The sequence below is a fragment of the Melanostigma gelatinosum genome, assembly GCF_949748355.1.
Source record: "Melanostigma gelatinosum genome assembly, chromosome: 21".
NCBI classification, from domain to species: Eukaryota; Metazoa; Chordata; class Actinopteri; order Perciformes; family Zoarcidae; genus Melanostigma; species Melanostigma gelatinosum.
In genome coordinates this window covers 7,014,359-7,038,989 of record NC_136654.1, presented here as the reverse complement: position 1 = coordinate 7,038,989, position 24,631 = coordinate 7,014,359, and the positions used below count along the sequence as shown (strand labels likewise).

The following is a 24,631-nucleotide window of genomic DNA, read 5'->3' as shown; positions in this document are numbered from 1 at the left end:
TGCGATGAAGGGGTGGTAACCATGATGCAATATTAGTCATCTTCATAAGCACTGTCTGCGATCCGCTGAGCCCCCGCTCCCTTCCTCTGTTGATGATTAGAACTCGCCAGTGAGGCTCCTCGGCTGTTTGTGTTTGTACACACACGCACGCACGCACGCACACACACACACTTCTCCAGAGCTGAGCCAGGCGTCTTATAAAGGTATCATTAAATTGAAAACACTTGAATGGAAAGTGATGTTTACTGAAGTTTGCTCTTTGATTGTGCTCTCGCTCCAGAACTCAAATAGTTCATGAGAGAGAGTGAGTTGTGTGTGTGTGTGTGTGTGTGTGTACAAAGGACTGAAACACAAAGAAAGAGAGAGAGAACAACAGCACATAAGGAAAGTAAAGGCTTCTATTTTCATAAGCACCTACTAATCAAACTCCATCTGAGGAGAATTGACATCAAAGTTGCTTCAGATTCCTTCCATGAGCTTTGAAAGGGATTGACTCTGATGCTTATTGATATTGACAGGCTTGACTACGCAACCGTGTGGTTACCAGAGAGACAAAGGCAGATGAAGACTATCAAACTAATTCTCCAAAGCAACTTCATGTTCACATTATAAATCCCTCGGTGGCTTTTCAATAGGACAAAGGCACTTTCATGTGCCGTAGAGGATCCCAGCCTCCAAGTGAAATAAGGACAAATCAAGACACACGTACACACTTGTGACAGCATCTGGATCAGTTTCCAGCCCTGGAAGGCCTGGAAATGTAAATCAAAATGGACCTTTAACAGATATTTCCATCCGTCCCGGAGTATAAATGCAACTTAAGTCCTAACCCTAACCCTAAAGCATGGCATTACCTGTTTCAACAGTGACAGACAGCCTCTAAGTCGTCACACAAGTGGCTGAAGAGAACAACAAAAGTGACACCCAGAAGAGACGCTCCGATTCAAAGAGAAGCTCACAGCCACTGAGGAGACACCGAGAGAGCCGCAGAATGAAACACCCAGATGGACATTTTGACACGGGGCTTTAAACTTACTGTCAACAGTGGAATCTAACGCTCAACAGTGGAATCTACAACGAACAAACACAGACCACACAGACTAAACACAGACACACACCAGTCCCAAACACTCCCAGACTGACCAGCCACCAAAGAAGTACAGTACAGTGTGCTACTGTCCTTCTTCACCTCCACAGCTTTACATTTACCTGATCTGTACTTTCATTTCAAGGGATCTGTCCGCGTTATGCCACTATCACTAACCACACAGTCATGATTTGAATGATTCCACTCATTTTCAGAAAAATAACTTCAGTTAAAGGATTATGTGAGATTAAAATTGAAACGAACGTTTTTTTAGAGGTTTTGTTGAAGTAAACATCATTGTTCACATTTTAGTAACACCCAGCCCGCTCTCAGAAAAACATTCCTCTGATGGAGACCGTGTGAGGCTGTGGTATATGATATAAATAGATGACTTACACGCGTTTTTTTTCCACACGTTTTGCAGAAAAATACTTTTACAACGGCAGTTTAAAGTGATGCTTGTGCACGTTCCCACCATTTTGCGTTCCCTTATAACGCCCCTCTCACTTTCATTGCCACATTTTGTGTCATTTTCTCGGTGATGTCATCCCTAAAGAGAGACTGCTTAGTTAAAACGAAGTTTATTGAGGAATTTGCCAGCATTTTGGCAAACAAAGACATTAAAAAGAGTTCCCGCAAAAGCAATTTCAGTTGCTTTTGTAGGCCACTTTTGCAGGCCACGGCAATATCGGCATAGCCATGTGCACTTGATCAAAGTAAAACCGACACAATATTTACTTCTCTAATTATGCTCGTAAATGCTTTTCTGATGAGCACATGTTTTGTACCTGAAAACATCCACAATGGTGTCGTTCGACTGATGTTTTTGAGAATTTTCACTGTCGTCGAGTCACAGTATTTTGCATTTACGCTTTGAATCTTGGTTGACAAAAACAGCCCACTCAAATGTTTAATCCACCATTGCTGAGCTTTTGAGCTGCTTTTACCGACTGTCTTTTTCATGTGTGACTATAAAAGCATTTCTTTTGGGGGGGGGGGGGGTGTCAAAGTAGGTTTGAATTATTGGAGTCACTTTAACACGTGCGTAAGGGTGATACAACTCTCCATTTCACCCAGTGTGCATGTGTTGACTGTTCTCTCTCTCTCTCACTGTCTCTCGCACGCGGTTCTCAGTCGTGAGTCTGGAGGGCCGAGCTGTGCATTTGGCCACCTTGGTGCAGGAGGCTGAGCAGCGGGTTTCGGAGCTTCAGGCCCAGGTTCGGAGCGAGGGTCCTGGTGAGCGGGAGGGCTCTGACCGGGAGAGGCAGCTAAAGGCCTGGGAGTGGAGGCTCCGGCTCTTCCGACGCATGCAGACGGGCTTCGAGCATGCTAGTAAGGCTCGGAAGACGAGCAGTCGTCTTTGGTTTTCCTCTTTTTTTGCTCCCTTTTTCTCTGCTGGCATTCTGTCTGGGCCGAGTTAATGGCTTCCACACTGGAAAGCCTAGCAAAAGACTGTGTGTGTGTGTGTGCAAACATATTGTATTCCTGCTTTAATTCTTTTTAGGCTTTTCATGACACGCTTAGTGGCAGGGTAGACAGCCACCCCCGACAGCAGACTCAGTCACACGCACACACTCCTCCCTTCCATCCAAATTTGCACTTTGATGCGAAAAAGCTTGTTCCCTCTTTGTTGTTCTGTGTCAAAATGATGTTTGTGCAGTTACAATCACAATCACTGACTTCCTCGCTTCTTCTCCGTTTCGACTGAGTCAACATTCATTTGCGAAGATAGTCTATTCCATTACTTGACACTTTAAAAAAAACAACCTTTTTCCCATTTCTGAAACTGAGCGATGCCTTGTGCAACAGACCAGAAGGACTAAATGATGTCATTACAGTAAGCTGCCAGTAGCATGGGCTCGCTCCATTCTAATGGTGACAATACGCAGTGACGGGTTGTGTGTGTTTGCTTGTGTTTACCTGCCTGTCTCTGCACTTATTTACTTGCCATAATTCTGTCTGTCTTCCTTCACAGACCCTCCAGACGCACCCAGTGCCGTTCGCCTGTCTGTCAGCAGCAGCACCAGTCTGAGGCTGGACTTCCAGGAACCTGTCTGTGTCAACTCTGCTGTGGTCACCAAGTACAAAGGTCAGCCACCGTGCTCGTCCACACCGCTTCAGATGACAAGCGTATCCTGGAGTCACAAGCATTTTTAATACCAATTCATTTTTTTCTTGCGGTATGTGTTGAAGTTAATACGTCTGTTTGGTTTTTGTGTGTGTGTGTTTGCAGTGAGCTGGAGCAGCGCTCCTTTATTGAATCCTTTGCTCGGTGAGATGGTGGTGGAGGACACCGCTCTGCTACAGTGCATCATCACTGGACTCACTTCTGTAAGTTCTGCAGGAATCTCTGTCTCCTCTTTATGATTGACGGTCTGAGCTGTTATATTCAGCATGACGATTCGATCAGCAGGAAACAGGAAGAATCCAAAATACAGAAGTAAATCTCTCATAGGTGACTCTGTCAAAAGGAAACACCAGGAGCTGCTGCACTAGGAATACATTAGAGACTTGTGTTGAGGGTTTGGATAGAACATCTATCCACGTTGTTTTGTCCTCCCCCTGCACATCACGCCGTTAGTGTATGAACCCATTGTCCTCTAGTCTTGAAAGTCAGATTATCATGTATTATCTGGTAGTTTATGGGCGACACAAAGCTACACAAAGAACCACTAAGCTCCAGCTTTTCCAGCTGTTGGTACTGACTGATTTGAAATTTAGAAGCTATTCATCCCTGATTTTATTGACACGCAAGCGTCGCGTCGGTGACATATGAAGGCGTTTCCCAAGTGACTCTTCTTTCATCCAACTCCACACAAGTTCCAGTCACCATCAATCCCAAATGATTGAGGGGGTGGGAGAAAATTGGAAAAACACAGTTTATTTGTTATTTGTTGAAAGTCTTGGCTCCTGACCATTCACAAGCAACAGTTGCAAAACAGCCTCCAAAATGATGGAAGGAGCAGCTTGGTAGCCTGCCACCTGATTTATGTTTGGCATTTTTAAGCGGGCGTGTAGACAAATGGACGCTCCACTGGTTGTTTGTTATTGTGTGAGGAGAAACCCCTCCCCCCCCCCCCCCCCTTTAAGACCCCTGCTGCCAGCCAAAGCTCACTCCTGTCACATGACAGGGGTCAAGGCGAGGTCAGGAAGTGTCGGTGGCTGGTTTGATTGATCTGGCTGAGAAAGGAGAGACAGAGGCCTGCTGTCTGCAGACTGGGCACCGAGACAGACAGAGCCATCACACACACACACACACACACACACACACACTGAAATGATGACAGACAGCGACCTAGCAGGAGACAAGCAGATGCACTGACTCATACACATACATGTGTATATGGTGCCTTGACTGTCATGTGTCCTGTCCTTACAGGGAACCTATTACTATGTCCAGGTGTCGGCCTACAACATGAAGGGCTGGGGGCCTCCTCTCGTTTCCATCCCTGGCTGCGCCGCACCTTCCAGTAAGTGTGAACGCACGTGTGTGTGTTCATGTATGTGCCGAAGTATCACATGAAGCAATACATGAAAGGAAATAGTTTTCACACAGAGCTACGCTGCAAGATGTGTGTATGTGCGTTGTGTGTGTGTGTGTGTGTGTGTCCGTCTTACATGAATGACGCAATCATTCATAGCTTTCTCACACATAAAGAGACTTTTATCGTTTCACATGATTTGATTTGATGATTCCAACGTCATTCCGACGTTGCTTTGACATCATTGGGGAGGGACGACAGCTGGACCCTTCAGGGCCAGCAGGCTGGGTTGGTTTTGGGACCCCCTCAGTGGACGACAGAGTGTGTAACCATAGCCTCAGGATGGCGTTTGGGGCTGGCTGGCAGAAGAAGCTGCCCGGGTTCAGCCAAGAAGTTAACCGTGAAGCCATGTGCAACAACAGCTGAGGTGTTGACTCACCAGAGCAGCTCTGACCCTTTTTTCTTCCTTTCTCTATCTATCTATCTATCTATCTATCTATCTATCTATCTATCTATCTATCTATCTATCTATCTATCTATCTATCTATCTATCTATCTATCTATCTATCTATCTATCTATCTACCTACCTGTCTGTCTGTCTGTCTGTCTGTCTGTCTGTCTGTCTGTCTGTCTGTCTGTCTGTCTGTCTGTCTGTCTGTCTGTCTGTCTGTCTGTCTGTCTGTCTGTCTGTCTGTCTGTCTGTCTGTCTGTCTATATTTTAGGTTTCTAACTCTTATTTCTATAAGAGTTTAAATGTTTTCTTCAGTCAAATCGTATCACATAGCATTTGCTGATTTGTAAGTAAATGAATGTATTCCTGTGAAGGGATTACTTCAGTGTATTGATTCATGAGCTGAGTTTCGTGATACTGTACCTGATTGTATGCAGCATGTTGAGTCCGTGCAGTCAGTACCCACCTACTGTAAGAGAGTGAACATAGGTGCTGTGAGTGTGCTGGCACACTCAGGGCACATCTGGGGAACACATGAACATGTTTGTCCTCATCAGCACACAGTGTTTTTCAGCAAGTGTATGTGTGTGTGAGTAGGTAGTAGTGTGAGTAGGTGTGTGTGTGCGTCTTCATTTTAGGAGACTGGGCTTTCCCTCTCTTTTTTTCTACTGTCTACCTCCCTCCCTCTCTCAGAGCTAATTTCGATGTTGCGTGTTTGTGTTTTCCATTTGGGCCTACCACTGGAAATATTTGCATGTCTGTGCTGTAGCACGCGGCGCGGCCCCAACAGTGGGGGCCTTATACCGGGCCGTAGACGCCCATTAAAGGGCCCGCTTGTCCTGTCGGGACAGGCACCTTTCCGGGAATAGAGCTCACCGTGTTTCAGCCCCACGCGCCCTCCGGGGGGCTCCAGGAGAGGGAGTTGGGGTCGGGGATGGGGGGGCTGGGTGGTGGTTGATGGGGGTAGAGGGGGGCGGGTTATCGCTGACATGTCCTCCAGTGACCAAGCATGGATGCTGGCTTACTACCACAGTAGGCAGAAGGTACAATAACTGCACTTTCTAAATCTTTTGCTCATAGAAGCATAGCGGGACGTGTGGTGTGTTACTCTCTGTCACTGGGGCAGACACACCGTGTTTGTGTGTCTTTCTGCATGTGTGTGTGTGTGTGTGTGTGCATACTGACTGTTCCAGTACCAGTGGTGCTCAGTAGGTCTGTCTGTCAGCCAACCACAGCCTTCTCGCACTGGGGTGGGTGCTGTTTCCTATAGCACACACACACACACACACACACACAAGACCTGTTTGAGAAGCAGGCCGTCTCACACACCTCACACTCCTGCTATTGGAAGCCTCAGGAACAGGGCCAGCCCAAGAACTGTTGGGGTCCCAAGTAGAACTTGATTAACCTCCTCCCAATCCCCAGACTAACCTCACATAGAGTCCCACTGGCCTATGTTATTGCTCCATAGTCCATAGAACCAGGTTCATCTATTTCAAATAAACCAAATACTGTTGATCAAACTGTCAGCACAATCTGCATGTTTCCCTAGCAGCAGCCTGGCCGTAGTAAAAATGTGACAAGGCTGACAAGACAAAAACTAAAGTAAAAGACGAACAGTGGTCAACGTTGGATGTTTCTTTGTTCGTGGAAGAAGAATCAACTTCCGGACTGATCTACAATCAAAGGAAGACTCTCTGAAAACATGGCTCCACAGTGGACAATACACAGGACAAAGAAGGACAGCTGTCTTTGTCCCAGTGTTCAAAGTACCATTTAGGAGTAATAGAAGTTTCATGATACGTACTGATGACACCTAAATACCTATTTTGCGGGACCAAACATACAGCAGGCACTCCCATTTGTCAGCTCATCTCTGCAAACCCATGTTAATAATGCGGAGCGACACACTGAGAGTGCGTTTTTGCCAATAAAAGCAGTATATGGACACAGGCTCTTACCTTGCACAACAACTGGAATCTCACAATATCACGAGATCATGCAAGAATTGCAGGATCAGAGATCAAACGGAATGCATAACTGCATTCCGATTGCCTCGTAGTTCCTTAATAAAGGTTCTTCAGCCATGTTAAGTAAGTACCAACAGTGCTCAGTTGAAAGGGAACTGTGTAGCGAAATACTGGACACCGTCCAGTCGTCATCCCGTGAGGAGCTGTGGGCGTGTGACACGACGAGGCGACTGTTTGTTCAATCTAAACAATGGTGAAGAGAACCAGAGTATTTATCCATTGAAAGAAGAGCAAAGAAGGGCACTGAAGGTTTCTGGAAAAGATGTTTTCGCTCTTCTCCCCGAGTTTGATGATCAGATGCTTCTGTGAAACAAACCATCTGGTGTGTCAGGTGAAGGATTCATGACCACAAATGTTTGTACAACATTTTATAACAATTCATCCAACAGTTGTTGAGATATGTTCCTCTGGATTAAAGTGGCTGACCGACAGACCGACACTGCCGTCCTGAGCTGTGCTTTGCTTCTCCATCATTCATGCAGAGTATAGCTGACCCTGTCCAGATATCCGAAATCATCACTGTGACTGTTGATAAGTATGGAACATCGCCGTGTCGCTCTTCTAATGTCGTGTTTCTCGCCTCTGTCTGCAGGTTGGCGGGATATCGATGGCCGCGCTCCACGTCAGAGAGGCCAGAAGGAGGCACTAGACCAGCTACTCGGGCAAATAAAAGAAGCTCACCGCCACTGCGTCTGCCATGGTATCAGCAACTTTTTTGATAGATTTGGTGGGCGTGTTTACCTAAAAGGCTGAACAGTCATACGAGAGCTTTAACGTTTGACACAGCTGACCCCGGGTGAAACCCAAAGCTTGTAGCGATAGCGACTTGCTGTACTATGCTGTAGATCAGTCTTTGGGTCTGGTATCAGCTGGAGTAAAGTAGCTGAATTGAAGTGAAATGCACGCTGAGCTGTGCTATGAGCTCCTGACATAAGCCTGGGTCGTTTTTCACTGCGCCTGTCACATTTTAGAACAAACACATCGGAGCTTTCAGCCACCGTCTAGGAGTTCATGTTTCAGTTCAGACGGTTCAACGCGCAGGTGTAACACGTCTCACCAATTGCTGTGCTTCATCTCACCTTGACGGACACTTTACAATCTCAGGCACGACAAGTACTTCGGGGGCCATGCACCCTAGAACGGCATGCCACCTCAAAAATAATACCCTCCCCTCTGTCTCAACAACCGCCCCCCACACACACACACACACACACCCTTTTACATCTTTCCATGACTCAGCCCTTCCTCTGTTGAATACCTCTCTCTCTCTCTCTCTCTCTGTGACAAAATGCAGATCAACTTCTCTCACACTCAGGCTGTTTATATCCCCAAACACTGCAGGCTGTAAGCTGCTCCCATAAGTGTCAAAACCTGTCCACACTGACTCTTTTTACACGACGGCAAACTGCATCTTTTTTCCCTCGCACACCCACACGCCCAAACACACTCACCCACTTACCATTGTCCACTGTGGCCAGACCGTATTTGCAATAGGGCGAGACGCAATATAATAGTCAGTATTGAGTGGCTCTTGGTTCTTCAGACGGCGACTGATTGAGCTTGAGAGTTCAGGCACGGTAGCCAAGGTGGCGTGTCCCGGGGTCATGTTTGTTATTCCTGTAAGAGACGAGTCCCGGCCTGGAGTCGGGAGAGGGCATAAATTAACACTGACTACCGCTGCCTCCCCCCTCCACCCCCCCACGGCCCGCCAGGCGTCCTGTCTACTGTCCATACATATACACACACACATAAAGATAGACAGGCACACACATAGATACACATGTACATGAAGCAGACACAAATATTCGACTACATGCTCTCTCTTTCAGCTCCGACTCTCCCCCCTCATGTCCATGTACGCACCTCCGTCGCAGCCCCGGCTTATAGCCCACGCCACATTCTCCCTCTTGTCCAAACACTATTAATTAAACTGTGAAAGAGGCCTTGACTAACACAGGCACCCCAGCAGTCAGCCCTACTTGTCTGTCTTACTCAGTGTCAAACACGGTCTGAGGCCAGGAGGACCAGAGCTGAACAGACTCGCGAGTAAAGAGAAATTCGGGGAGGTGAGAGGGGTCGAGGGGTGCTGTTTTTTCTTGTTGCTCCAGCTCGACTCGTCCACCTGAAGGGAAAATGAGTTCTTTTTCGGGTCGTGAATGGGGGGATTTATTGACTTTAAGTGGCCTGGGGCTGGAGTAAGATCACCTGGGAGGGGAGGAGAGGGACTCTGTGAAGGGTTTGGGACTCAGGGTTTCTAATGAGTTGGGAGGTGCGTTATCTCACCAACGGCCGCACACACACACACACATACACATGCATATATACACACACGCCTCCCACTCTGGCCTCCAACCCCCTCCAGGCCCACTAAAAATAAACACGTCCCCACAGACTTAACTGACCTCCCTGTCAGTGAGTGGCAAAGGGTTAAAACACATACAGACTCACTCACACACACAAATGACTGCAGCTCCTTGGCTCCACTCGTAAGGCTGTAGCTCAAGACATGCCATGGTCCGGCAGCTTTAGTATGTGCAGGTAAACACACACACACACATACATATACACAACGTTAGTGTCCCTCTGGGACAGGAGAGCTAGTGGTTCCCTCAAGGCCCATAGTCTGCTACTGGCAAGCCAGCATGCCAGTCAAATGGTGTCGCGCCACTGGAGCGCATGAAACGTCGAAAAGCATTCCACTCTGACCGCGTTGTTGGACGTGTCAGGTTTGCTGTCAATTCGGCAATCAGAGTCACGTCGCAGATTACTCACAAGAGCGTTGACTTCACGCATCAAGCAGGACCATCAGAATATTCATTCAAAAGTCATCCGACTGATTTCTTCTGTCTGCTACGGAATTAACAAACGCCCTTTTTTTCTTGTCTGTTGTCTCGTCCACACAGAACAGTGTAAAGCTCCACCGCAAGGGAGGAAGCACTCGGTATCCAAAAGCCTGCGCCACCTCTTCCAACCCACCAGCAAATTTGTTAAAGGCTTGAAAAGGTAGATGCTCTGCTGACCTCCGTGCTGGAGTCGAGGATACTTTAAAGAAATATGAAAGGAATTGTAATTAATGTGTATGTTGGAAATGTTGTGTTTAATTTGTCAGTTCACGTATATATTTTCAAGGAGAACTCATTTTTGAGAGATCATACATCATATATATATATCCATAATTCATTGTTAAATACACTACTGACTTCGTGGTGTCATGGTTTTCATGGCAGCAACATACTTTAATGTCATCCCATCAAACTTATAACTCCTTTAGACACCAAGGAAAGATGTGTGTCTGCCTTATGACGCGTACTTTTTCTGTGTTCCTTTCCAGAGGCCTCTATCTGACATCCATACTCTACAGAGATGACAATGTGTTGGTGACTCCAGAGGACCAGATTCCTATCGTAGAGGTTGAAGATTCCTACTCCAGCTCCCTTATGCAGGACTTCCTCTGGTTTACCAAGGTAGACAGACAAAAAGAGAGAAAGAAATAACTTATATGAGTCCAAAAAAGTGAATGAACTACCGAACAGGAATTATTTATTCAATACGATTGTGCTTGAAATACTTTTTTTGCACTAATTTACATGGACACAGTTCGACAAACATTGTTGCTAACATACTATTACATTATCCATCAGTTATTGATACTCAACAGGAGATTGTAGCTTATGTTTTCCAGTGCATTTGAAAAAACGTGTTGTATCTATTAATTAGAACTGGGCAACGATTAAAATATTTAATCGCGATTAATCGCATGGATTTTTTGCGATTAGTCGCGATTCATCGCATTGTTATGGCAAAGTTCAATAATGAATTCAAAAGTAGTGTATTGCGCACTTTTATTTGAAAAGTACTGCTCGATGAACAAAAGGGCAATAACATTTGGTTCACGAGATGCAGGCAGCATGTTTCAGACTTAATGTGAATATAATTCATACTTTGTTGGCATCTTATTCTGAAAACCGGATGTTCGTCTGAAGAAACCGGATGTTGTCTCACGTTGATGTTTCCGCTAACTTTCAAAGTCCTTCGCTCGCTCCCGATCTGTGCCGTTTAAATGCGTTTACCGTGAATTTCAGCAGATAGGTGCACTTAAGTGTAAGTGTCTGCTGAGTTGACCACGGAGATCGGAGTGTCTGCTGACTTTACCGCAGCGATGTCCACAAGTCTCAAGGGAGAGCAGCGGAAGTCGCCTTTTCTCTACGGCAACCCTGAAGGGACATCATATCTCTAATACAAAACGATAAACATGAGACAGTCTGACGAAAGGATGTTTGCTGGTTTTTATCCCACTGTTCTTGTCATCCTCTTGTTGTTATGTATATGTATTGTCTCTTGTCTTTCAGTTAAAAAAAAATAAAAAATTGTAATAAATAAAAGAAAATGCCCAGCACTAATATGAATACAATCCATGTGCCAGGTGTCCTATCTATGGGAGGAGATTCCCTGGCTGCAGCAGTGTCTTAGTCCTTCCCAGTCATCCTGTTCCTGCACTCTGCAGACACGACTCAAGATGCTGCAGGCTGTCTCCCAACTACAGGTAGCAAAATGCTGAGTAGACTATTGGGACTATGATTGTGCAATTTATATCGTGGTGGCTGTGGTAACCGTGACCTCTTGGTCTGAACATTTTTAATGAATACCCTCCGCCCTCTCCTCAGGGAATGCTGGGAACCCAGGACCTTGGTCAGGTGTATTTTGAGCCAATCAAAGACAAGCATGGTAACGCCCTGCTGGTGCTCCTCAAGGACATGAATGCCTGTCCAAACCTGGATGGGGTTCGCTGGACGCAGCTTTGCAAACTGCAGCTCCAACGCAAGTCCATCTCGTCCCCTGAAGAGCCAACCGCCTTGGACATGCTGCTCATCACACTCCACGTGAGTCCTACAGGAGCAGACGGGCAGTGATTGGTAGTTAGTTCAGTTTAGGAAAATGTTTTTATTTTTGCTTTTGTTTTGGAGACAGGCTGCTTCCACGGTCGGAGGGTTTGTCAGCAGCGGTCGTGGTTTTCATCGGGATCATTCTTTGGGGAAAAATCATTTGTTTGTGACCCGGAGATTTAGCGAGATGAAACAGTGTAGTGTGAGGCGCTTTGTCAACAACAAAATGACCCCAAAAAACTCTGGAAAACATCAATATATTGGTATCGCTCTTATGTCTTTAAACTTTCATTCACCACAACCAGTAAACACGAGGCTCCACGGCTGAAACAATAGGAATGTCAATTGAAATGTGCTTCCAATTACCAGTGCTGCTTGTGCAGACACTCTTTATTTAGACCGACGTTCATCATCATGACTCTCTTCTTCCATTTGTCACCTTCTTTGTCGAGACACATTGAAATAACAACTTAATTAAAAGCCAGCTTTCAGGTCAAACGTTGGCTATCTGCCAACCCGACATGACTGTCGATCATCTCAGTCACTTTGTTTTGAACAGCTGCTCATTCAGGCGGGAGAAATTGGAAGGTTACGTTTGAATTTCAGCACTGACGGACCGACCCGACGATGATGATCTTGCTAATTGTTGTTGTTTTGTGTTTTGTAACTAATGCTGTGTGGCTCTTTTGCGCAGAGCGATCACAATCTGGGACCAAACCACGAGTTGATTTTGTCTATATAGCCCGGTGAACTCGATACCGTTGCTGGAATGCTGTTTTGTCTCCAGTGTACGTTCGTTTGGCCTTGTGGTTCCAAAACAATGGAGGAGACTCCCTTTGGCAAAACCACAACTCCCTGAAATATTTGTTTTGTGGCCAGTTATGAACAAATTGAATGATGAAATACACACAAATGTGCTGATGGGCTTTTTCTTTTTGCCGTGCTGACTTCCACTTCAAACATGTTGGAACGACTTTAGCCTCTCAAGGACTAACAACAGCAGAACATGGAAACAAATCCATTCAGATGAATGTGAGGTTGCGTAAAGAGACAAAAGTAGACACCACACGATGGACCCCAAGTCAACAATACCATACACGTGCTCTGACTCAGTCTCTCTCCACCTGCTGTTCCCAGGAGAAGCTGGCGTATCACAGGCGGAGCAGGAAGATCTTGTCTCCGGGCTTGTACCTGGGCTACCTGAAGCTGTGTACGTCGGTGGAGCAGATCAGAGCGCTGGTGCCCCAGAAACTCCCCAACGTCCTCTGTCACACCAAAATCCGGGACAACGGCAACGTGTCCAGGTGGGGATCATCTGTCTGTGTATGTGGGTTTGGGATGGGCGTGAGGTGCAGCGGATTGGCTTCGTCCGTGTCTGTTTTTCGATCCGGCTGAGACTGAAAGTTAAGAGTTTTGACTGGAAACCTGACCATTCAGGCAAAAGCAACGACAACAGATGCCCGTGATGTGGATTAATGGCGTGTTCTACATGTGTGTCGTTTCAGAGAGGAGTGGCAGTGGCTGCAGGCTCTCACCTCTCTGGATGAGGCATTGGAAATGGACATGGAAGAGCAGAGTGCTCCACATCGCCTCCTACAGGACCTGCGCAGCGCCATCATAGACCTGATGGCTCACATCAATGTCCTCGGCAATCAGGTCCAGAGTCGATCTGAAACACGTTGTGTCTTTGGCCATAAGCATGCGATTACACAGTGACATTTGAAGCCATTTCTTTAAAAAATGCAAAAACCAAAAAAATGGTATTTTGCATTTTCTTGATTTTAACTGATATCATGGAACCAGATGAGACTCGATAGAAAGACATCCAGCCACGTTCCTGCGGCAGTGAACATGATTCCAGTGGATATTCAGCCAGTTCTGGTTAGACCACTAATTCTACATGATTTCAGTAAAAGAACATGGTTTGAATTCCAGCACAATGGCATCATTTGTCCATTGACCTTTTACCACCAACTGTACCAAGCACTGCACAGACCTTAAGAGACTGCTACGACTGCACCATTTAAACTTACACGATTATGAACATATACATGTAGAAATAGATATAGATAGATATAGATGTATGTAGACAATCAGAATGTAGAGCTAAAACCTGTGTTTGTTTCCAGAGGGGATACAGATGTTAAAAAAGGTTGAGAAACAACAAATATGGGTTTGGCAGTAAGATAGTTTTGCTCTTGACCTTCTCCACAAAAGAGCCCAACAGTGTATTCGTGGTATATACAATAACCCCAAATTACAACAAACCATCCGGTCGCCATGTTTCATACTTCTGGTTTCCACTGTTGGAGTTGGAGCCTCCGGTTCTATTTTCAAGATATTTAAATGAGTGAAGAATGTACTTGGCTTAGCGGCCTGTGATCCAAACCCTGGAACTGTGAGGTCCGTCCCTTGAGTGCAACCAGGGACCGACCCTTTACTTCTAGACTTCCTTAAATGGAGTCCTCTGGTTCCAACGCCCCCCTGAGATCACCTGTCTCTGCGTGTCTAGATCCAGGACTTCCGTATCTATAGCCAGGAAGTGGTGGAGTTTGGGGAGAAAGTGTCCTTCCTGCTTCTCCTGCCACCTTCAGATGAAGTGTGCACAGCTCCTGGTCAGAACAACCCCTACTCCCCCCGCTCTGGCTTCCTCACCCTGCCCCTGCAGGTCTTTGAACTGGGTCAGTATATCAGATGTTTTGACAGAAATGGGAATTCTGACACCAACTGCTTCTGTTTCCACATCTATGTGCTCCACCTGTGTTTAATGGCCCAGTGTTTTACATTTATTTCTCCTTGTTGGATTCCCTTTCTCCCACAGTCCACTTTAATGCCTATTGCCCCAGTTTCATTGGCCAGTACTGCAGAGTATCGGCTTTGCTGGAACTGGAGTCCCTCATGTCCCAGCAGGCCCTAAGGGAGGCCTTCTCTGAGACCGAGCTCCTGGCTGCTAAGAAGAAACACCAGCAGGTCCAGGACCACATACAGGTAACATAACACACACACACACATATATATGTGGAATCAAATGAATCCAATGATGAATTGTATTGTTACTGAGATCAACTCTTATGATCTTGGTAACTGTACAACAGCAAATGGAGGAGGTGTGGCGTGACGCGAGGTGGATCATGGACGCCCTTCAGTATGCCCGCTACAAGCAGCCATCAGGAGGCATCTCCATAAGCTGGATAATTGACTTCTCCAAGGAAGTGTTGCCCGACAAGCCTCCATCCACCTCCTCTCAGCCAGACTTCATGCCCTCGCCCATGCCTTCACCCGAACCCTGCCACAAGCACTCAGGTCTGAATCGACTCTTGCAACAGAGACATGGAGGTTATATGACACTGTTATACATGTAGGATTCCACATGCAACTTCCTCACACACACTATCAACACAGTATAAGTACCAGCACTTTTTCTCACCTTCTGCAGATTTTGCCGGACTGTCAGACGAGGAGGGCTCCTCTGAAGTCTTCCTCACCACCGACAGTGACTACGACTCCAGCCGAGCCCAGAGTCCCCGCGAGCTGGACCTGTTGCCCCCCTCACCGCTCTCATCTTCTGCGCCTCTGGAGCCCCGCGGCTTCCTGCGTAGTGACGGGAGCAGCTCTGAAAGAGGGATGTGTCTCGGCGGGGGTGGACGCGCAGCGGGGTCGCTGAGGGACTCCACGCCAGATGTCCTCCAGGCCTCGGAGCCGCAGCACGGGAGGGAAGGTGAGCGGTGTGGCGGAGGGGTTCGGTGTGGCGTGGAAAGGCGAAGGGGGGGCCCGGAGCTTTTTGACAGTGACTTCATCCTGCCCAGCAGGCAGATCGAGCTGCTGCACATCACAGAGAAGAGACAGGCCTTCTGTGTGAGAACCAGCAGCCTGGAGTTCCCTTCCACCACCTCAGCCCACCAGCCTTACTCCTACCACACGACCTGCCCCTCGCCGTCCACCTCGCCACAGCGGAGATGCCACAGGCCCTCGTCAGTGGGCCGCTGTTGCTCAGCTGAGCGCTGCCTGCCGCAGCTTCCGCCGGCGCGTACTTTATCAGAGGACAGCGGCACACAGCGACTCTCCTCGCAATCACCCGCTGCCCTCAGGAAAGGCTGCCATGGCACGCTCAGAGTGTACCCACAGTATCGCACAGGCCTGCCTAAGGAGACCAGTGTTAAGGTATAGATCCGTTTTGACACGTGGAAGCGGTTCACCTTTAAACTGTTGTGTTTGTGACAACAGTCTAATCTCCTCCTCCTGCGTTTTCAGCTTTGTGTAACTCCAGGAACGTCAGCGCGGGAGATGATCCAGCTGGTGGTGCAGGAGATGAACGCCGTGTCACGGCGGATGCTCGGCAGCAGCGGAGGCGGTGGTGAGCAGGAGCGGTGTGTGTACTACAGTTCTGAACAGTTGAAGCACTTTGGCCTCGTGCTAGTTGTGGACAACAGAGAAAAGTGGCTTCAGGATGATTTCTGTCCGCTGGAGCTCCAGAACCCCTGGCTCAGGGGCAAACTGTGCGTTCGCATTAAGGAGTATTCACCACTAGCGCTCAAACACAGCCGGGCCACCACAGTGTGACACGTCCACAGGAGAAAAGAGTTCATGCCAGATTTTGGATAAATGTGTGTGGAAATGAAGGAACTGTTACATTTGTAAAAACAGGCTCCTAAACTCTGTTACCATCAACTAAACCAGCTCCAACATGTCTGCTGTGTTTCCATGAAATGTGTTCCCCCGGTTCCTTGGACCTTTTTTTTTTTTTGTTTTTTTCTATCAACATCAGAGACCCCCATACGGACAATACGGCCAACAATGAGGAAAATAAGTTTTTGTTGCGGTCAGAAATCACTTGTGGAAATGATGGTGATGCTGAGCGAGATTAATGGAGCGTCACTTTGACTTCTGGCACGGTTGACGGCACCTTGGGCCGTGCACGTTGCCAAAACGACATGGGCAGCATCATCCCAACCAGCCACACGCGGGCACGGCTTTTGCTATGAACTCTCACATTGTGCCGTTCCCAAAGAGCTGTCGGCTGCTGCAGCCGCCATGTTCCCCAGGATGTGGGCTCTGGACCTGACCCAGAGGCCAGGAAGGAAGGGAGAAGTACAGGGGGGGGGGGGTGGCGTCTCCGTTTGAGGACGCAATCGGCCTGACGATTTGGCCCGTCAGCTTGCCACTCAACTGCTCTTGGCCACTGTGCTCTCTGGTAGCGAAGCAGCCAATGAAGGGAGAGAGATTGATGGAGAGTGAGAGCGAGAGAGGAGGTGGAGGAAGATGAAGGTTGCATCTTTCAGAACCTGGCACTGGTTCTCAGGTGCTCTTTTTTTCTCCCTGGCGCAGCAGTAGAATCTCTGTATAGTAGACTCAGTCGTAGTGTAGCGAACAAATACTCATGTTGTGGAGTAACACAAAATAAAACCAGCTAATTTGGGATTTTCACAACAGAGGAAACACAAGCAATACTTGAGTTTTGTTTTTCTAATAGATGGGGGGAAAAAAAGCATGTTAACCTTCCAGAATTGTGCTGAGTTCCTCTGAAGTACTGTAGTCCATGCTGTGCTAAACGTTAACCAGTTCAGTGTTTTGTTGTGTTTGGTTCAGTGGTATTCCCAGATGCATCAGAGAAAATGGTGCCCAGCAGTCTAGAGCAGGGTCTCCCAGAGAGACTCGACTGTGAAAGGGATGACTCTGGTTGTTAAGAGGCCGGTGCTTGTTAGCAGAGTAACATATCGTACATTCCAGACTTCAAATTAAGTTATATATGCAAGGACTTAACCACATGATGAGATGGTTAAAAATACATTTCAACCCATGAACAAGCTGCTACGACCTGCAATGCGTGTGACCAACGGAGAATAGTAACGGCAAAATGTCAGATGTCAAAACAATGATCATGAGAGAAACTTCACACAGCCGGGTGTTTTAATTGTGATGGGATTCTATCTATCGTGAACATTCATTCATACAGAATTTGTAGATTTAATCTAAGGAGCCCGTCAATCAACAAAACATCCATAAACATTTGTTTTTATTGTTATTACTACTTTGGAATATAATCTTATCCAACAACATTGTCAAACCCACAGTGTGGCCTATTAGAAAGCATTGCAATAGCTCACACTGCCAAAAGCAGTTAGCATGCTAGCAGTGCTAGCTTCTCCACGCTGATGGTAGCCTTGCAAGGCTAAGCGCTCAGCTAACAGCCGCTAGTATGTGGAGTACGTCCATTACCAAAACACTGATGCACGTATTGTATGTTTTGGAATGAATAGCATTGATTCTAACTCCACAATAAATGAGGCCTCTTAACACTCTAAAACGTCCTTTTTTGCTACTGTTTAGAAACCAGGTTTTGATTTCTCCGTTCACACTGTACAGTCTGTGCAACCTCACAACTTTACTTTGGAATCGGAACAGTCTGCATTTTTTTTTGACATCAATCTCCACATCTCAAACTGCAGGCTGTTTTGTTGTGTCTTTGTTTTTGGCCACCAACTATCTTTCAGCATACGATTAACATTTCTTTTCTTTTTTTTAACGCGATAAAATGCCAACACAGGCTCAGCAACATCATGCCGTTATAAGAACCTGCAGCATTTCCAAATGTAGCACCAGAAAGGTCCAAAAGAGGAGAGATTGGCGGGTGAAGTCCGTGGACCTGGCCTCAGTTATTGTAGCGTTTCAGGTTCCCAGCATGTTGTCGAACCTGTCACAGGGAGAGTTCACAGAGTTTAATTTCCCTCCACTTTCAAAGATGTGTTTACGTGCAACTACTGTATAAAGATGTCTTGACACAAGCTGATGTTTTAAGTTGTAAATGGTTTTACTAATGGCTCGAACTGTTGTGTTAGCGCTTAGATGTCTTCTTTATTCGCATTGTTAAAAGCAGTTTTTACGAGGGCCATCTGCAAAAACAAATCACACAACCAGAAACTGAACCGTGTACATAGACAACCAAGACCAGGGGATGAATGTACCGTATCTGCCCTAAATGTGAAAGTACCGTAAGTGAATGTGGGACTGTCATCACTACTGAGGTCAAAGGTCAGTGAAGTTATAGGCAGGAGTCTGTCTTTAGATTCAGCTAAAGGGGAAGAGGGGGGGGGGGTTATATTCCCTTTCCACTTGAAGAATAAAGTAAAGCCCCGTGTTTACAAGGAGCTGTTGGCAGATCCATCAGGCGAAGTCATGAAGGAGACATCACGTCACTTTTTTTAAAATCTATTTTTATTGAACAATAAATGAATATTACAAAATAAAAGCCATGGTTGTTTATGAGGGTTTTCTTCTCTTTTAACGGATCGCCGCACACAAGTGAAGGAAGTTTGTAACCTTCATGTGAGTCCCACTGAGCAATAACAACATCTTTTATGTGACACTGACCTTTTTACACTTCCTGTTTGAGAGATGTCGTCCATGCATGAACTACATTGTCTTAGGTCGAGAGCTGAACATTTCCCTGGGATTCATGATATATTTTGGCACACCTCTTCCGCCATAAGGATCATAACAAGCTTATATTTCGAGTGTGCGCAGATCAGATTCTCTTTGGGGCTTATTCTTTTCGTTTGGAGTTTCATCCACATGTATGACACACACCCAAACGCTGCCTGTTCATCTTGATACGAATGACAGTAAATGACAAATCGAGGGCACTTGTTCCTACAGATGCTATATTGCAATGACCTCATCGGCGTGAGCCCAGTTGATGAAAACTGAACGGTGGGCAGCTGCAGACAGAATCTCACAGTATAAGTGGTGGGCAAGGCCACATGAAGCCTGCAGCGCGACACTCGCCAAGGGATGAACAATGATGCCACTGTTGCCTATGTTGATGGAGTGTTTGTTTTTGTAACAGGTTTGAATGGAGTTTAGGTTTGGCATTGGGAAAATACTTGACATGATGACATCTCCTCCAGTTTCAGGGTGATGTGCAGTACGTCAGCTTTACATTCTCAATGCAGCGCTGCAGAGATGAGATATGCGTGCTTGTAGAAGTACATTCAACATAAAAATAAGATATAGATGCCTTCTTTTTTTACAAGATATTGAAGTATAGTTTTACAACGATAAACAATGTTTCTAAATGCTCAGGTCCTCTATCAGATGAATTCTATATTTTTGTCAGAACTACATTCACTTAAAGGATATTCCAGATGTTTAACTTCATGGAATCTAAGGCCTCCATCCACACTGAGAGAACACTTTATTTTGAAAGTGTTACCTCTGGCTTACCCTGTATCTGATGTCACAGTGTCCTGGAGTACACCTGTGCATGACTGCAGCAAAGCCAGATGTTGAACCCAATGTCAGAATTCATTGACATAAATATCTTGCTAACACTTTTAATTTTACAGTTTACATATTTACTGTTGCTCACTGGTACAAAGAAATATGACCTTTTTTAGAATTAAAAGTAATGGAGCTAAAAATATCTGCTATTTTTGCATAATGCACAAATACATGCATGAACATCAACAAGCTTTATGATGCCAGCTCTGCTATTACACGGTTTGAGTTTATGTTTCGTTGAGTCGTGATCTCAGGGTTGCAATCCGGCTGGCCAGGTTGCTTTCAGCAGGCTCATATCACACCGCTCCCGAGCTAGCGCCATGTGTTTTTTCAGCCCTTGAGCAAATAAAATGCTGCATGCTTCCCTGTCAACAGATCCTACAAACACTAATGTGCAGATGGACGCACAAACACACATTGGTGCACACAAGCGGTATGCACTCAGGAACCCTGATATTTAGATGTGCAAATGCACATGTATACCATGTAGAGGATTTACACTTTTGCACTATATCGAGACAAATTCACGCACACACTCCCAAGCAGCTTATCACACACAAACACACAAATCATGCCATAAGGCCTCCTTGCCAACACACTACGCCTTTAAGAGCAGCCCTTTACCGTTTATTGACAGTAACTTAAGAATTGTACTGGAATTCTGACACCTCCTAATTTTAAACCTTCTGACTCCAGGAGGACCCGGGCTAAATATAAACCCTGGCACACGTCTGAATACCTCAAAAGAAAACATTCCCAAAAGGCCCTGAATAGTGGCTATTCATGCACTTAAAAGAAATTCAAAGTGGAGTGTGCGAGCGCAGCGACTTGTGACTCATCAAAATATCTGCAGCGACAAAAGGGAAAGTCGTGCATCTCGGAGATTCACTCGATCGGGGATTTCGTGAGCACCTCCCCTGGCCGCGAAGCAGGAGGCCGTTAACGGAAGGAGTCACTGCTGGGTGCCTATGAGCCTGTGCTCCAGTTTGTGTGTCGATAAACCGATCCGCCTGCAAAACAGCAACCAATGCATGGTGAAAGTGAGAACGCTGCAGGCTCTAATCCCCTCCGGCTCAGGGTGCCCCAGCACCGCGCTCTTCAACTTGACCCTTCATGAGTTCGTTTAGGATTTTGGGCCAAAGGGTGCACTTGGCTCGATAACCTTACCGACACACACACACACACACACACACCTTCTAGCCTACATGAAACAGAAAAGGGCACACTGTGTACAGCTGTCTTGATTATATGTATGCCTAAACATGTGACTGGATGCACACATGTATTCAAGGGGAATTACATGTGCTGATCAACCAAAAGCGCACTTTTCTCATATGCTTAAACCCCACACTTTGCAGAAGTTTGTGACAATATGAGCAGCTTTGACAGCCCCAGTGACATCCCTCTTTCCTCTTCTTCTTTTTACATATCTGCACCAACAGATCACCTGTTTCCCTATCATCCCTAAGCCCCTCACATCCAGCACCACCACCCGACCACCAGCCTGATCTCAGCCTGGCACATACTGGCGGATTAGCAGCACACATGCCGGCGTACACATACATGTACGCCGGCATGTGTGTGTTTCTGTATGTGTGTGTGTGTGTGTGCAGTGGGTGGGAAAATTGAAGCCTGCCACTACTGAATCACTCATTTCTCATTCTCTCCCTCCCTCCCTCCCCAGGGCCCATAAACCTTTAAAGCACCTATAAAACACTTGGCGAGGCCTTTTTGAAGTTTTTATGAAGATCTGGCTTTATTGTTCCCAAGAGATGAGCCCCGCTCCGCTGGCGCCTCGGAGCTTTCTGGAAGTGCCAGTGAATTCAGGAGGGAGGGCAGTGTGGTAGCAGAGGAGGGAGTCCCAGGGAGGGAGGGGTTGGGGGTTGGCACTGTGGAGCCTGTGTTTTTATGCCCCCCTGTGCATGTGCGTGTAGCGTATGGTGCATATGTGTGTGTGTGTGTGTGTGTGTGTACATGCATGCAAGTGTGTGTGTCAGGGTGGCAGATGAGCTGCAGATGCAGTGTGAACAGCCACAGTGACATCTTCATCTTTGGGTGTTGAGTTTATGTCCTTGAGGTCGATTTAAGACGCATCAAATCAAATTCAAGTGAAGAAAGTTGAAATGAAAGCACATGTGTTCGAGCACAAGCATGCGTGTGTTGTAGCGTGTGTTGTAGCGTGTGTGTGTCAGCGTGTTGCCTGCGTATGCGTTCGCAGACGACGGGGCCAGCAGGTTGCGTCCTTGTTGTTTGAAGTGGGGCTCTGTTGTTCTCATAGAGCTAAATGAATGGAGCCGGACCCCCCTCCATCTGTCTGATCCAGCGGCACCGGCCCTCCCTCCCAAATCCCGGCACCGACGCCCGACGCACCCCCCACTCCCCCCCCCCCACTCAAAGGAACAGTTGGCAAACGGACGGCCCATTAAACAGGCGAGGGCGACGAGCCCTCACCTCTAAGCAACACTTGTAAGGGTAGAGAGAGAGTGTGTGACACAGGCGAAGAGAGAGAGAGAGAGAGAGAGAGAGAGAGAGAGAGAGAGAGAGAGAGAGACAGAGAGAGACAGAGGGAGGAAGGAGATAAAAGTAATCAAGAAATATGGAACTCGTGTACATTGTGTGAATGTGTTTGTAAAATGCAAAACCTAAAACTGCTTCGTGTGTGAGTGCAGATTGTGTGTGTGTGTGTGTGTGTGTGTGTGTGTGTGTTGGGAGTGGCAGTTACAACTCAGTGGCCATGACATTAGCCATGCTGGTAGCTTTGACTGTGCCTTTACCCTCCATGACCCCCATTGTCACAAAGGTGTGTATTTCTAATCAAGGCTGACAGGAAAATATCTTATTCTCTCACCCGTCATCTGACTCTCATTTGATTTCTCGCTTGAGTGGTGAATGGGATCTGATCAACAAGAGTCGATGCAATGTTTCTAATGGGAAATACATGCGTTTGGTACCTCCTGTCACCAAAACAGGGCCACCTAGAAGAGAAAGCGGTCACATCTTGATGTAAGACTTCTCCTGTTGGAGGTCAAAGAAAAAGCAATTCGTCCAATGTTGTTGAAGAGTGTAACTGCAACCCCAGATGCTTCCCGTGTCAACCGCTTGCACAGTTATGAATCACACTGGTTTGTTTGAAAGTGCTCCAAACTTCCCTCACCCACCCTGTGTTGAGTATATGCCGGGGAAAACAACAGCTTGGGTCACCAGTGAAAGTTGGGTACATGCAGAGGAGCCAGTGGGTTGGTCCCGAAGAGAGTCAACAAAGAAATATCTAAGAAGCGGCCAAAGATGTGAGAAGGAAGGACCAGCCGAGGGTATTTTTGTGCACAGTTTCAGGATCCAGCGCCTGGCGAAGAACCTGAGAGCAATTTATTTTCTTTCACCAGACATTTCGGATCAAATCCATGTTAGTCATTGACATAAAAGGAAGGAGAAAAACACCAGCTCGGCTTGACGTGTGTGTGTGTGTTGTTGTGGAAAATGTGTGTGTGTGTGTGTGTGTGTGCGTGTGGACTTGGACGATTCAGGTACCTCAGAATAAAAGGATGAAATGTTCAGGAATGCAAAAAGGAGGCCAGATTGCTAGTTTGAGTCAGATGGGGGGGGGGGGGGGGGGGGGGGGTTAAGAAAACAAGAGGAAAGAAGAGAAAGGACAAATCTTGCGTTTCAGACAAATGCTGTGACCGATGGGCTTGTACCCTACACACACAACCACACACACATTTACACATACATCCATATTAGCCCCAGCTCCAGCCCCCTTTGTGCAAAGGATGATGTCATGCCTTCTGAAAACATGTGGGGGGGGGGGGGGGGGGGCGGCGTCGGGGGGTTTAGGGGGGGGATTCCTTTGGTCCTTTCAAGTTTGCAGGGGGAGCCTTGGGCCACGGCAGGGTAGACAGTACGAGGGCAGGAGGCTCAACGCTGCCACCCCCCCTACCCTACCCTACCCCACCCCACCCCACCCCAGCAAGCAGTCACATTAGGCACGCTCCGGCCACGCCATCAAAGGCCCAGGCTCACAGCACACACACACACACACACACACACACACACACACACACACACACACACATTTGCATCTGCACACACAGAAGTATGCACACAGTTGCTTCCCGACTGCATGTGCGGACCGACAGACACTCTGACACAAGTCAAACGAGCATGTTCACACTCAGATGAAACAAACGCGTGCCTAAAAATAACGAGGCACATGAATACACACTCAAAAGACGTACACACACACACACACACACACACACTTGCATACCAACAGATCAAACACGCACACACTTCAATCATGCCCACCCCCCCGGCTGTGTTATTGTTTTGAAAATATGATTGCGGTGACGGATGGGGTGGGGAGAGGAGAGGGCTCTGGCAGGGGCGAGTGGCCGGGCCCCTCTATTGTCCCCGACCAGTG

The 24,631-nt window shown here is 47.0% G+C and overlaps 1 protein-coding gene across 1 annotated transcript in view; it reads left to right on the top strand.

The window, feature by feature from the left end:
* Positions 1-16,494, top strand: part of ankfn1b (ankyrin repeat and fibronectin type III domain containing 1b) — a gene marked incomplete at both ends in the record, with an annotated part of 88,567 nt that extends 72,073 nt beyond the window's left edge. The window contains 16 exons of the mRNA XM_079293212.1: positions 2,222-2,419; positions 3,063-3,176; positions 3,321-3,418; positions 4,467-4,557; positions 7,644-7,751; positions 9,955-10,054; positions 10,383-10,515; positions 11,475-11,594; positions 11,716-11,931; positions 13,072-13,238; positions 13,440-13,590; positions 14,447-14,615; positions 14,756-14,922; positions 15,030-15,237; positions 15,371-16,095; positions 16,186-16,494. Coding sequence (XP_079149338.1) covers positions 2,222-2,419; positions 3,063-3,176; positions 3,321-3,418; positions 4,467-4,557; positions 7,644-7,751; positions 9,955-10,054; positions 10,383-10,515; positions 11,475-11,594; positions 11,716-11,931; positions 13,072-13,238; positions 13,440-13,590; positions 14,447-14,615; positions 14,756-14,922; positions 15,030-15,237; positions 15,371-16,095; positions 16,186-16,494 — 3,074 coding nt within the window. The remainder of the gene's footprint in view (positions 1-2,221; positions 2,420-3,062; positions 3,177-3,320; positions 3,419-4,466; positions 4,558-7,643; positions 7,752-9,954; positions 10,055-10,382; positions 10,516-11,474; positions 11,595-11,715; positions 11,932-13,071; positions 13,239-13,439; positions 13,591-14,446; positions 14,616-14,755; positions 14,923-15,029; positions 15,238-15,370; positions 16,096-16,185) is intronic.
* Between the last annotated feature and the right edge of the window lie 8,137 nt (positions 16,495-24,631).